Source organism: Bicyclus anynana, chromosome 2, assembly GCF_947172395.1.
Source record: "Bicyclus anynana chromosome 2, ilBicAnyn1.1, whole genome shotgun sequence".
NCBI lineage: Eukaryota > Metazoa > Arthropoda > Insecta > Lepidoptera > Nymphalidae > Bicyclus > Bicyclus anynana.
In genome coordinates, this window is record NC_069084.1 from 15,911,854 (window position 1) to 15,927,504 (window position 15,651).

Consider the following 15,651-nt stretch of genomic DNA (forward strand, 5'->3'; position numbering starts at 1 on the left):
TAATTAGTATAGAAAAATATACCTAAAACCCATTACTCACCTTAGTGTCGGGCTCCTTCATGAGCTCGGGCGCGGTGCTGGTGGTGGGCGCGACCACGACGGCGGCGGCGGCTGCGGCCGTGCCCGGCGCCACCAGCGGCGCGTGCGCGGAGTCCGACGACGACGTGTCGGCGGACGCTGGCCGTGGCGGCGGCGACGGCTTGCGGACGGGGGGCGGTGGCGCCGCTGCTGCTGCCGCTGCTACAGAACACGTTCGTTAAAGAGGTTTTTCTAGTATATTTCAATATACTTCTCATCATAAAAATCGTAACACTCCGTTACTGTGCAGGTAGACTGTTGACGTGCTAGAGGTAAAGTTAAAGAGGTTGTAGAGAAAAACCTCGCCATGTTGCAGAAAAAAAAGGAATTTAATTGTTATTAGCAAACGAATCATTTCAGGACTAAGAAATACTTGTGGTGGTGGTAGTGACCCAATCCAGATATTTTATATAACTAGTAAAGTTTTACAACCAAGTTGTAAACGTTCAAAATTATAACTTTCATGACTTAATTTTTTTTATCTGAAATCTAAACTCATGAAAATATCAACAAAACTATGTGCTCGGACGGCGGTGCGGCGACTAGAGGGCGGCGCGACTGTCGCATGAGTTACAACACTTCTTAAAAGCAGTCGCAGCAGTCAAATATAGACGTGTAACACTCACCAGGAGTCCCTCCGCTAGGGTTGCTCAGAAATGTCACGTAGCTGTCCTGGTACTCTGTGGCGGGCTGCGAGTGCGCGGCGCGACTGTCGCGTGAATGACGACACTTCATAAAAGCAGTCACGTGTTACAAATGTAAAAGTTTAACACTTACCAGGCGTCCCTCGGCCAAGGTTGTTCAGAAATCACGTTCAGAAGTCACGTACTTTGTACGTACTACGTATCTTTGTACTCGGTGGCGGGCGGCGAGTGCGCGGCGCGACTGTCGCGTGAGTTACGACACTTCAAAAAAGCAGTCGCGTGTTACAAATTTAAGTGTAACACATACCAGGAGTCCCTCCACCAGGATTGTTCAGAAATGTCACGTAGCTGTCCTGGTACTCGGTGGCGGGCTGTGACTGCGCGGCGCGACTGTCGCGTGAGTTACGACACTTCATAAAAGCAGTCGAGTGTTACAAATTTAAGTGTAACACTTACCAGGAGTCCCTCTTCCAGAGTTGTTCAGAAATGTCACGTAGCTATCCTGGTACTCGGTGGCGGGCGGCGAGTGCGCGGCGCGACTGTCGCGTGAGTTACGACACTTCATAAAAACAGTCGCGTGTTACAAAATGTAAAAGTGTAACACTTACCAGGAGTTCCTCCGCCAGGATTGTTCAGAAATGTCACGTAGCTGTCCTGGTACTCGGTGGCGGGCTGCGCCGGCGCGGGCGGCGAGTGCGCGGCGCGACTGTCGCGCGAGTCGTTGTCGCTGCCCGCGGCGGGCGGCGCGCTCGTCGTCGCGCCGTCTTTGTGCGTGTGGTTAAAGTGGTAGATCAACCCTGCGCGCGTTTTGTACTTTGCACCACACACTAAAGAAAAAATCCATACATTTTTTTAATATATAAAACGTTAAAGGCTAGCAAATAATGCAAAACAACAATATTAACAAGAATCTAAACTAATAACCTTTAAAATTATTGCTTGGAATAGACTCTGATACTTCTAAACCGATTTTAATGTTTCACAAATGGAAAGCTACGTTATCAGCGAGTAACACAGCCTATATTTTATCTGCGTATTCTAACGGCAATTGGGTTTGCTAAGTATAATATAAACTTGTGAGGTCATTTCTTTTAAATATAGTTTTTCTTAACAAGACATTACATTAATAAAACGTATCAACAGAACAAAATTCAAACAGTGCCAATACTTACCGCCGTAGTGCCTCCATCTTGCCTCAGCTCGACAACTCAAAAAGCCTTACGTCTAAGTTTATAATTTATTTAAAAAAAAACAGGGTAACGTTGGCCCTACGTCAACAGAACAGAGCATAGAGGAGGCACCACGACGGCTAACGGCCTAAGACGCGCAGTTCCAGAAATTATCCGTCATCAATCAATAACCACGTGATATTATGAACTTACACATTTTATATTAAAACGCTCAGTATGTAATATCGATCATTTATATCGGATGACATTTGTTACATAGAATCTCAATTTCGTTGATGTCAACTATCATACGTCAAAGTTAGTGAATTAGCCTGCAGATCGATTGATTAATGTCATTTTAATAAACAACTTTATTGTAGATGCTTTAATTCTCAAAATACTTTAAATTAAAAGAGAAGAAAAATTAAATGATTCTAATCACCAGTATTCCTACAATGCGCGTTACGAAATATCTCGAGACGAATAAAGACACAAGTCAAACAATAGCTGCGCAATCGAAAATATTGCCGCCTCTTTCGTTGCGTAGCGACGAAAGAAAGAGCGATATATCAAATCCGCCGCTATTGGTCGACAATGTCTTTTTGACATCACGAGATATGTCGATGACGCATATCCTACAAAAACAATAATATGATATTTTTTAAAGATTCTCGAATAAATACTTCATTTTGGTTTTGTGATGATGTTTTGAGCGTTTGAATATAAAACGTGTATAATTGACGGCCCGTCGTGATTCTTTCTATGTTCAGTTCTAGAGGACGCAGCTCCTTGGGGCGTGTGATTGATGACTTCAAATCAATGGATCTGCCCTCTGGTTGTGAGCACGAAAACTAAACGACCATGTTACAAACACATTCAACTTAATTTACAAATATACAAAAAAAGTTCAATTTATTACAATATACCTAATTTGTATAAATTTTGTGTAAATTTTAAATAATTGCACACATAAAATTCTATAAAACAAAACTTTCTATAAAGCATTAATACCCTTACCAAAAATATTTTGCAAAATTTTGTACAAATATAAAATTTTTGTCGACAAAAATACATTTCTTATTATTATTTCGTGTAAAATACGTCATAAAATATTAAAATATAATATAATTACAACATAAACATAACGATAGCACAGTATAAAAAATATTTTAAAAATCATGGCCGTATAGTGTACAGAAAATTATGAGGGACACCAAAAAGTAATACGAGATCCAAACTTTGAACTACCAATCATGATATTTATTAAAAAAAAAAGAAAAGCAAATACGCATTGAATAATTTTATTTCTTATTTAACATAAATATTCTTCTATAAATTCATAACAATCTTTGGGTGCTAATAATAGTTTGGATCTTGAATAACATCGAATCCTAATACTTTCACTGCATTCAACACATACACAGAAATAATTATTTTCAAGCCAATTATAAAAGGTCACAATGACTAAAATTTCATCATTTCACGTCCTTGACAATGTGTCGTTGGCGAAATATAATTGAATGTGCAATTTCGAAAAGGGCACATGTCTGAAAACTGTCCAGGATTTAAAAAAAACTTTTTCCAAACCAGTGTACAAATTCTAAAAGTACGTTTAGGTGTTAATTAGCCTTCGAAAATAACTAAAATTAATCTAAATATGTATGTTATTAGATATTTTATATTTGTACAGAATATACGACATTTATTTACCCTTTTGGAAATTGCATATTCAATTGAACCAGTCATACAGAGCTAGTTAGTGAGTTACTTATATTAATTAATTGATAACTGTTTCAAAAATAATGCCCAATAATTTTATAGCGTAATACAATTTTAATGTTCGTCCTATCTTAAGAATTAAATATGAGACAAAACTTGGCAATAAATATTAAAATTAATTTTGTATTTCTAAGATTTAGATCAAGAACATAAAATATTAACACACAATACGACGTGGGTATTTATTTTCTAAGATTTTTTGCAGAATTTCACTTGCATCCCAACACTACCGTGCCATAACAAAACACTATTTGAAAAAAGTAATTTTTTGGTAAAATAATAATCTTTGTTTTCAGTCAAAATAGCAGCTGAGATTCAATATTAATGCATTTCACAATATCACCAAGTCTTTACAAAAAAAATTCAATGCCAGTAAAATTGTAACTATTACACTATTTAAAAATCACTATTCTTTGTTTTTAAAAAAAAAAAGAATCAGTTGAGATGTTATAGTGTATAATATACATATTCAATAACCACATTAAAGTTGAATACATTTAATATAAATGCCAGTAAAATTTCTGCGAGGACCTCATTTATGAGTGTTGTTATAGCATCAAAACTTTTTTTCGGAACATCGTGGGGTAAACTGAGCAATATAAGATTTTAGATATCAACCGTCATAAAGATTGTATCCAGCTATACCACAAAACACTGTATATGACACTAGCGGACGCCCGCGACTTCGTCCGCGTAAAAATTGATGTAAACTTCTCTACCTCTACCTTACCCTACTCGTAAACCTACCCAACCCTACCCTACCCTACCCTACCCCTACCTTACTCCTACCCTACCGCGAACGCTAACCCTTCCCTCCCCCCACCTTACCCTACCCTAACCCTACCCGTAACCTATCCATACCCTATCCTACCCTACCCCTAATCTACCCCTACCTTACTCCTACCCTACCGCTAACCCTAACCCTTCCCTACCCCTACCTTATCCCTACCCTAACCCTACCCTACCCGTACCCTACCCGTACCCTACCCTACCCCTATCCTACTCCTCCCCTACCCTAGACGTTCCATATCCTTCCCCTACCTCTACCTTGCCCCTACAATACACTACCCCTACCTTATCCGTACCCTACCCCTACCTTATCCGTACCCTACCCTACCCTACCCTACACTTTCCCTAAATTACCCCTACCCTACCTCTATCCTACCCCTTCCCTATCTCTATCCTATCCTTACCCTCAGCGCAAAATTGGTCCAGCATTTTGTGCGTGGTGCAATGACCAAAAGACTATAATTTCCCAAGCGACTTCTATGCTAATACTATAAAGAGGTAAAGTTTGTGTGGTTGTCGGGGGTAATCTCTGGATCTACTGGACCGATTTGGAAAATTCTTTTACCAATAGAAAGCTACATTATTTGCGAGTGTCATAGGCTATGTTTGGTCCTCATATTCATACGGGAACGGGAACCACGTAATTGAAACCGCGGGGCGTCATATAGCGGCGTTTCTGCGACTTTCAGAAATTTTGTATTATCTCCGAAACTATATAACTAATTAACATACTGTAAAGGGCAAATCTTATCTCTATAATATACTTGTGATTATCAAATAATTTATTTTGATAAGGATTTAAGTTTAGTTGTGTAAATAATGACGTAAACCTTAGTTTAAAATTTAAATAATTTATTAAAGTACTAAAGGTACTATATCTGCTAAAATATAAAAGATAGATATATGGTGTCGCGGACTTTTTTGTAGAACTTTTAAAGGTTCAAAAAGCCTCCATACATTTATTTCAGTTATACGCAATGGTTGAGGCAGCGCATGCGAAAAAGTAAGTTTTTCGGTCTGACCTGTAAGAGAAAACCCGCGATATCTCAGTAGTTATATATGATAGAAATATAAAATATAGCCTATAGCACTCCCCGATAACGTAGCATTCTACTGGTGAAAGAATTTTTAAAATCGGTCCAGTAGTTCCGAAGATTACCCCATTTCAAAAAATTGTTACAAACTTACAAACTTACAAACTTACAAACTTTACCTCTTTATAATATTAGTATAGATATATGAGGTCATGGCACGGCACATTTGAGGGGCATTCAAATAAAAAACCACCACATTTTCCATTATCACACAACCTAAAACGTTTAACACCTGTGCTTCAAAATCTGCGCAATTTTTTTTTTAAAGATATGTACATTTCATACATTTACATCAGCTTTACTTCAAACTGGAAGACTAAACAATTTCAATATCTACACACAATTTTAAGATCATTTCTTTTTTACCTTTCATTTCCATATAATATAAACTTCAGAAAATCAAGCATTACATTTTAAGAAGCTATAAATAATAACTGAGATTTCAAGTACAATCACTTGCAAGTTACTAGAATACACCATTTCCTAATATGAAACAGTGTATGAACGAAAGCTGTAAAATTACTATTCAAATTCAAAGTATTATCAAGCCAGAAACTTTTATGTACAAGAAATGAAATGCTTAATTTTCCTAAAGACGTTTTACACGATCAAACCAACGAATCTTTTGGCACAGGTATTTGCAAGTTCTCACAAAACTTTAGTCATTGCAAAACTGAATAAAGAAATCGTCAATTCCTAGGAATTAAATCTAAACACCTAGATCTTAAACCGAAACAAAATAAAAGAAATAAATAGAACTATCACAGACACACGAGTCATACTGCATACGTAACCAATCAGTGCGAACATGTTTGACTTTAAAAACATTGTGATTAATATTCATAAGATTTATAAGGACAATGACGAAGTCGAGCTAAGAATTAACTTTTCACATGAAGTTGTTGAAGAAGAAAAATGCTGAATCTTAAACGAAAAAGTCTTTAACAAAGGAGATGTCCCACTCTCTATACATTTTTTGCCCCAGACAGAAAAAGTTAGTGTCACAATGAAATTTTTACTCTTGGGTTGATTGTAATGTCCTGATTAATTATTATAAATTTTATTTTTGATCCTAGATAGCGGGGTTATTGCGTATTAAGTGTCATAACACACATAATACCTATCTGGAAGGTAAAAATTGAAATGATTTTAAATCCCCGCTATTTCTGAGAGATTTCTGTTTATATCTTTCAATATCAAAAAATATTAATTTTTCATTTCACCTGGAGCAATTTTGGGACATCTCCTTTGACATTCACTAAAAATGAGTTGACCATTTTACACCAGCGACATAAAATCACGCGCTTATGTGGGCAGTGAAAAAGATAAAGAAACTGTAACCATATTTCAATAAAAAAATATCGTAATACGGTTATAGCTTCGATAAAATCTTCTTTTTCACTGCCCATATCCCTAAGCGCGCTGCGAACTTGAAGGTATACATGATCGTGTGTAGCTGATGTTGGAGAATTTTCTAAATGTATAAAGTTAAATTCCAATCAAAAATAAACACAAAAATTTTGGATCCTGGAACTAAATAGAATTCATGCATAGTCATTCGTAGCTCAAATAACTATAGTAATAATATACAATCAACATTGAAATTTCATAAAAAGGCAATGTTCCTTAGCTTGACAACTAAATCAAAGCTTTACAACTGTGAACGTTCTTGGCAGTCTTTTTTTTAACTACATCTTCCGATCTTGGTACAGCGTTGGACTATGGATATCATTGCCTTTTTAATGCATGGTCAATAATAAAACAATAAGGCGCATCTACACTAATTTCACTAAGCCTAACTATATTTAACAAGGACTATACTCCCATCAAACAAAAGTTATAATTATGATACATGTGGCAGTGTATTTAAATTTAGTTGGTGTTACTTCGTACCTTGCGTCTTATTCTAAAGTTGAGGCGTTATACCATTTTGAACTTTCGTAATTGACAGCTCTTTTAGTCTAAGGTAGGATCTTTGGGAAACTTTAAAAAATAGTACCTCAAAAATATTACTTCTCCTTTTAAATCACTATAGTTACTATTCAGATGCCATGTTTTTAAACAATAATTAATTTCAGTATAAAACAACTTTTTGTTAGGATGTTACACAAGGCAAGTCATTGGGACCACTGTTCTTATTGTTATATGTCATTTAACAAAATGTGGTTTTGGTACTAAAACATAGAAAATATTAAAATATCATCTTCCAGAGTGTTTAATATTCCGAGTAAAGAGACCTCGGCAAGTATTGATTAAAAAAAAGCGATCATATAGGGTACGAAAGTGTAAATTGTAAAATCACAAAAAAACACTGTTTTACAAAATGTGATTGTGTTCCTTAATAATAAATCTTCTCCGAATATATGAAACTATGAATAAATTTAACACGAGAATCTGATGTGATTATACAGGTAGCTCATCACACAAAACCTAGTGTATAAAATATTCGTTGAAGAAAATTATTAAGAAATTGTGATGATATACACAAGGGTTATCACAAAAGTTTCTAATATTTTGATACACAATAAAATAGTTTCATTAATTAAGGGAAGTCATATTCCATAAACAGTAAATTGATTATTACTTACGATAAAATGTGATGCTAAAAAACTAACACTAAAACTTGCTATAAAACACTATTTAAATGCGACCACAGACAAAATATTATTTTATGTATTTTCTCTGTGTATGCGACAGTCGACATTTTGTCTGGTATTTATAAAGTAGGTAGTTATTAAGGACTAAACAGATTACATTACAATATCTATTCTTAAAATCCGAAACTTTATTATCCGAAAAATATTAGATTTTCACGTAAATTAAAATCATTAAGACATTCAGTTGAAAAGTGAGAAACGATGAAGTAAGAGATCTTTTGATTTCAGAAATTGGAAAAAAATGTTTTCGAGATTCAATTATTTACAAAATTTACTTATCTAAAAAGGCATTTTAGCAATTTTGCTTTCGGATTTATATATAGTGTATCTAAAAACAGACCAATTTGATAAACCTATATAAGTTTAAATTGGTCCATCAATGCAATATCCATTTTCGATCCTGCCTAAGGCAAATGCGTCTCCATTCGTGCAGGCGACATAGTTTACAGCATACAACGCCTTGCTATCGCCGCAGTGCTTACATGAAGACAACAAAGCGTATGCTTTGTTACCTTATTTGGTTATATGTTTACATTCAAATACCATATTTAACTTGTCCATCAAAATATGCATTCTGTCTTTGTCGCGTAGGAAAAAATTCTAAAAAAGCACTCATTTTCTTTTTTGACTAAGGAAATTGGGATCATACAGCCACTTTAATAGGCAATCTTTATACTTATTAAAAATGACATGATTGGAACTTTTAATAATAATTATATATTTAGGATATTTCTAGAGCTAAGTCCATATGTGTCTATTGATATCTCTATTGTCTAATTAAAAGTCATATTGTTATATTGCTTGTAATCTCAATCTACATGTTTCCATTATATATAAAAATATCCTAAACACAATTTGTATGTATAATTAAAATATGTATTAAATATACGAGTATCAGCGATTTATTTTTTGATTATCTTCATCTTCATGTATAGAAGATATAGGATTTAAAAAAGTGTTTAAAATTATATTATCTACATAAAATTGGAAGTTTTGACATAAGAGAAAAACAGAGTTGTCAGTGCTAACTAGCACATACAGTCAGTAAATTTAACGACATTCTTTCAACATGGCTATTGCCAAACTATATAAGATAGTTTGGCAATACTGATGTTGAAGGATTCAGTTAATTTGCTAAAACATAGATTATAATATGTAGTTTCCTTATATTTTTCTGTAAAATCACTTGAACGTTTGACATGTTTCATTTAATTAATTGAAATGTATCCTATTACTTGTTGAGGTGAAATTGATACTTTTTAAATTAATATACTTCATTATACACTTCATTGTACATAATATAATATGGTTATATTTGAGTGACTATATCATCTAAGGCTAGCGTATGTGAATTTAAGGCCCTGACGTTACAGCAGTTCTTAAGGCTATTTCAATTCATTCTACAATAATTTATTAATATCAGCCAAAAATTAATGCCCGAAAATGGAAAATAAATTACAAACTGGCCTAAAAATATCGAGCAATATATTATTTGGCATGATGTCCTTATAAATAATTCAATGTTTGATAAATATCTATTTATTCAATTTGTGATGTTGGACGACGAAAACATTTAATTGTGTGGTTCATATGAACATTTCCAATTAAAACTTTGTTACATATTTTACTGAAATTGTGTAAAATTGAGCAATACCTCATTTGAAATTAAGATCTACATATGTTTATTGTATTGTAAGTTTGTTTTTCAATCAGTTAAGGCAAGTCAACGTTTAGCATTTATGATCAAACGATTCATAGCAAGGTTACCACTTTATAAAAATACCTCACGAGAAAAAATCTATACATTTATAATATATTCTGCCAAACATAGTGGCAGACTATAATATAAGCAAATATGAGTACTAGTATTTTTTCTTGACGAGATTATGTTGTTGGCGCATGTTAGACCTATTTGTTTAGTGAGGATTATAAAGCCACAAGCATACACCGTCAGTTTTAACTATACAGTTCTCATTTTGCGTTTTCACTGAACAGGTCGACTATAACATTAAAACTGCAGGTTTATAGCACGCTTAAGAAGCTTTGTCATGACATATTGAAAGATTTCTGCGCTTTTTAAGTTCTGTTGTATACGATCAACTTGAAACCCAAAAAAATATATCAAACAATACAAGCTTAAATATGAATTGATTAAAAGGTTGCTAAATTTTCCCAAATTCATTAAGTTATTATTATCAATTAATTATTATTAAAAAAAATTTTCTTATAATAAAGAAATCATTTCCTCTACATATGTATATTTATTTCAAATAATAAATATACGAAAAGTCTTAAACTATTCTTTTTTCTAAATTGCAATTTACAAGGATTTTCCTAATTTTCAAATCTTTTTTTGGACTCCACAGGCAATTTCGCTCACCTTCTGAGGGAGATATCAGGAGACATTCTGTTTTATCTGTGTGTCATACACAGATAAAACAATATGGAATCCAAATAGCTGTTTAGAGCATTTCTATAAATTGCATAAATTACAATTATTTGGTAATATGAGAGTATGTTTTTATATTAAATTGTTACCATGGATTTGCCATTTACTTAAAGCTGTTTTCAAGGATATTGGCAACACCAAATAATTTACTTTTCTTATACTATGACGCCAAAAATTTTAATAGTCATTCCAAGATTCTAAAGCTAAAGAGTTACTTTTAGTCAAACATAAAATGCCACATACTTTTCTGACCTGAGGCGATGCTTCTGCGCTCGCCCAAAACCCCCGGTGACGCTGCTGAGGTCCCAATAAGGAACCTTCGGTACTAACACAATCAGCAGAAGAAGAAGAAGAAGAAGGATCAGATAAGTTTGTGGCACTATACATAACAAATGTCAACTTAGCTCAAACGAGGCACATGAACTTTCCATGATTCCTTTCCACTTTCAAACAATTGATATACTTTTAAACCAATTTGAAAGTGCACATAATATTGCTCGTAACGCCAGCCACACACCATCATGGTTGCAGTGCGCTCAGGGATGTAAACAGTGAAATAATATTAAACCATACCATTCCTATATTGCAGCACAGAAGATTTGATATATTTGACCGTGTGTGGTTGGCGTAAAACAAAACTCATCTACAGTCAATTTCCTAATCACTTCTTCTATCGTACCTATTCAAATACGTCTTAACCAATATCAATCAAAACCATTAGCTCTTAGTATCCATCATTATAAAGGCCTGTGTATACACAGCGTATTTTGCACGCGCGTTTACTGCGTTTTAGGTGAAAAAAGCGGACATATTAACGCTCGTATTATTACGTTAACGACGCGCAGCAATCACGTTCAAATCTGCATTTAGTAAAATTAATTGATCACATCAAATATCAAACAGCGTCTATGTATACTCATACATGCATTTTAGTTTGGCATACATTTTAGTTTTGTCTGTACATATTTTTACCACTACAACTTGGTACTACGTTAACGCCCGCATTGCATGTACCGTACCTACAGATTTGTATTAATACAAATGCTAGAAAACGCTCAAAAAATTTATCAGCTTCGATCGAATAACTTTCAAAATATCCGCGCATACAGTATACACTGTGTAGACTAAGGCTTACAAGGTCGACTAGTGTTTCCTGCGGGACTTACGTTCGCATCCGAAGGGCTTCTCCGCGTCGCCGGCGACCTCGTACGGCAGGAGGGACGGCGCGCCCGCGCGTTTACGACCACGACCCTGAGAATTACAATAATTATATAATGATTTTGCTATCATCCGCGAAAAGCAAGTAGTTGTAGAGTCAACATCTCCTGAGGATGCTCCAGTTTCGGGGTGAAACGTATTTTGTCGGAACTGGTTGACGTTGTCGCATGGGTTCGTCGGCTTTTCTTTTATACCAAAATTAATAAATCATTATACATTTAATCATGATGAGCTTCCGCAAAGTAACGCCTGCTTCTATCCAATATATTAATTACATAAATCGTACATACACCATATTTACAATAATATTTGCAATATTGGATTGATTGATATAAGAAAAAATGGACAAATTGTTACTCTCTTTGTCCATTTCTACTGGCAACAAACAAACGAAAAAAAGGTGTACCAAGAGAAAAATCGGTTGAAAAAATAACAAGAAAAAAAAGTGGAGAAAAATGTATCACAAATGTAAATTACCAGGCAAAGACAATGTGAAATTGAGCAAAATAGTAAACAAGTATAAATTTAAACGCTTATTTTTTACTAGCCGACGCCCTGCGAATTCACCCGCGTAGTTCCCGTTCTCGTGAGAATATGTATATTTCTCTCTGAATATGAATATGTATATGCCTCTATTATAATATTATAAATATTAGTATAGAAGTATGGATATGATTCTTAATAAAAATAAAGAGGCTGTTATCATTTTAAAACACAGTTTAACTCTCAGATTCAATTTTATTTTCCCTTTTGGTCCTCTTGAGAACATACCTATTTTTACCCCTATAATTTTCTTATTGTTCTATTGTACAGAAAATTGGTAAATTCCAGAAAACTATTTTATGGATGTTTATCACAACTCAACAATTGAGTGGATCTAGATTAAATTTGGCTCAGACAATAGACATTAATTATTATAGTCAGAGCTAGTTTTATTCAGATATTGCCACAGGAACATCTACTTGAAATTAAATAACCAATGTGGTGTAAATTGGCAGAGGCTACCTACCGCTCGTCCTCTCTTAACCGGTGTATCATCAGGCTGAGACTTCCTAGTTCTTCCTCCTCTGGAGCCTGGGCCTGTGGGCGCGACTCCGCGTCGCTTGCGCCTGTTCGCGTATGTGTCGTCATAATAATCCTCGTCTGATTCCGGGTCCGGCTCCTCGCCTGTCTCCATCTCTTCAATTGCTAATTCATCGTAGAACCATTCCTAGAACAATCAATTAATTATCAAAAATCCTTATCATCATCATCACATCAGCCGATGAACCTTCACTGCAGAATAGGTCTTTTTTAAGGACTTCCAAACATCACAATCCTGAACCACCTGCATCCTACGAATCACTGTGCCTCACTTGACGTCGTCAGTCCACCTGGTTGGGGGTCCACCAACACAGCATTTTCTAGTACAAGGTCGCCATTCAAGCACATTTGTGCCACTTTAGCTTTGTGGATTGTTGAGCATGTCGGTGACTTTGCCAGGTCAGGACAACCAAAAAAATATGTTATTGGGATTTTTCTTATAAGAAAAATAGATTTCTTATAAGAGAAATAAATTAACAGCAGCCTAGAGTTACTGTTATCTTAACTTACTATCAAACAGTTGCCTCCTTAGCTATAAGGATGGGTCAATCCTTGCCCACTTGGGGATTTTTTTTTATTTTAAAAAGAATATTTGCTATTTTTTTTACTTTTTGACTGCTACGAGTGGGTACGACAATAGACCAACAGGGCGGGGATCAAACCACCTCAGTGATGAGTCCAACTGCTTATCGTTGTGCTATTGAGATTTACCTTGGGATCATCTTTAACGGCACTCTGTGATCCATCTCTGCTCTCATCACCAATAAGTCCTTCTGGTAAGCCAGAGCTATTCTCACCGTCGCCAGTATTCTCTGCAGCATCCGAAGTGTGCCAGCCCCACCTTGTGGAAGACATTGTTAGATATTGTCTGCGAGTTTTCCTCCATCTGTAAGCAATTAACATATTATATCCTTGTGGGTTCTTTGCCAGTGGTCCAGTGCTTAGCTCTGACACAACGTCTGATGGTTACGAGGATCATGAGGTTAGCAACAAGCATAGCCATACAATTTGGCAAGTCCACTCTGAACACAAGGCATGCATATCCATTTATTTCAATTAGGTTTAGGTTACAAGCACTTTTGAAACACGAGTTTATGGTATGAAATAAAGTCCTGGCCGCTCAGACATTGTGTTTCTGATGAAAACTTCAAACTGGGGTACAAGGTTATTCAACTGTGCAGTTTCAAGGTTATGCCAACTGTTTGTAGTGATAAGACAAAATATCGAAGCAATTGTAATTGAATAATATGTTTGTACCATTCAATCACAACCTGACAGAAATCTCTGAGCGGCCGGAATTTAATAGTGATAGCTAAAGTTGAAAACTTAAAATCAAAGTCACTAGGTTTCCAAATACACCTTGGTCTGTAAAGAGCCCACAACAAATCCAGTCAGAGTTTCATATAGATGTGCAGTGTACAAAAACATTTTTGTTGTTGCAATATCAGCCCCTGTGGCCAAGTGCCATGATGCAACCAAGTGCAAATGCTTCGAAAACTAGAAAAATGTATGGGAATGACATTTGCTACTGACAGGTCACGTCATCAAGATCTGTAATTTCCGTACATTTTTTTACATTTGCGAAAGCAGTGTTGGTCGACCCCCCACTAGGTGGCCTGAAGACATTAAGCGAGTCGCAGGGATTTGCTGGATGCAGGTGGCTGAGTATCGTGATGTTTGGAAATCCCTAAAAAAGGCCTATGTCCTGCAGTGGACGTCCATCGGCTGATATGATGATACTTCATCACCATGAAGTATACTTTTTCCAAGTTAGCTATTTCACTGTAACTTGATATTAAGCGAGATTGTAATCAATATAAGAAGTTTTACCTCTGCGATGGATATGTGTAGACTTGTCCCTCTCTTGCACCAGGCATTCTCTGTTTTCTGGTCATAAATAAATTGGAATGGCTCTGTGCAACACCTACAAACGTAATAAAACGAAATTTAATATAGAATTTGTTTTTACAATTGCATTACTGAATAAAAACATAATATTACACAGGCGTGATACATTAACAGAAAATTTTCCCTAAGTCATAGTAGTTGTGATCGTTATATTAATATTATATTATTACTTACCCGTTTGGGTGTCGATAAAAGGCATCCGCATTCTCCGTTCGGCACATAGTCGCGAATTGAATGTCGAAGAGTTCTCAATAATCTCCTTGTAGCTCGGATCATTGAGGAAACTGAAAACAAAACGCCGTGACAACAAAACAACGCAAAACAACACGTAGCACTAATAACAACACTTCGCACTTTAAGAACAATAGCAATAGCGAGCGCGGCTTTGTTTGAAACATAAAACACAATTCAAACCTTTCTATTTTCGCTAAATTTGATGGATTTACAACTTGGATCTCTGCGGCCGCCATTTTATTATTGAGACGCCGATCGATGACGTTTTTGACATTAGTTCTGTTTCCGCCTGATGTTGCTGATAATAAAAATATGAAACGTATATTAGTTAAACTTCATTTAATAAAATAACTTTCGTTAACTTTAGGAGGGTCATTCAATTAGTATTTTAAGTAAATATTTTTTGACTTTCTATTTAAATTTATTAAAAATACCTACATTGTAAATTATTTGAAAATTGTGTGCATAGTTTTGGGAGCCCATAAATAAAATACTATCATAAAATGAGACGGAAATGCTCCTTAGGCGGTCAACACTAAGCATACGTCA

General features: G+C 35.3%; 1 protein-coding gene across 2 annotated transcripts in view; it reads right to left on the bottom strand.

Moving 5' to 3' along the window:
• Positions 1-15,387, bottom strand: part of LOC112055995 (zinc finger protein ubi-d4) — a 29,018-nt gene extending 13,631 nt beyond the window's left edge. For both annotated transcript variants that reach the window (XM_052885191.1, XM_052885190.1), the window contains exons 1-8: positions 15,283-15,387; positions 15,043-15,152; positions 14,791-14,884; positions 13,672-13,846; positions 12,887-13,087; positions 11,826-11,910; positions 1,331-1,549; positions 41-240 (exon numbers count right to left, since the gene is read on the bottom strand). In XM_052885191.1, the coding sequence (XP_052741151.1) occupies positions 41-240; positions 1,331-1,549; positions 11,826-11,910; positions 12,887-13,087; positions 13,672-13,846; positions 14,791-14,884; positions 15,043-15,152; positions 15,283-15,338 (1,140 nt within the window). In that variant the 5' untranslated portion in view covers positions 15,339-15,387. The remainder of the gene's footprint in view (positions 1-40; positions 241-1,330; positions 1,550-11,825; positions 11,911-12,886; positions 13,088-13,671; positions 13,847-14,790; positions 14,885-15,042; positions 15,153-15,282) is intronic.
• Between the last annotated feature and the right edge of the window lie 264 nt (positions 15,388-15,651).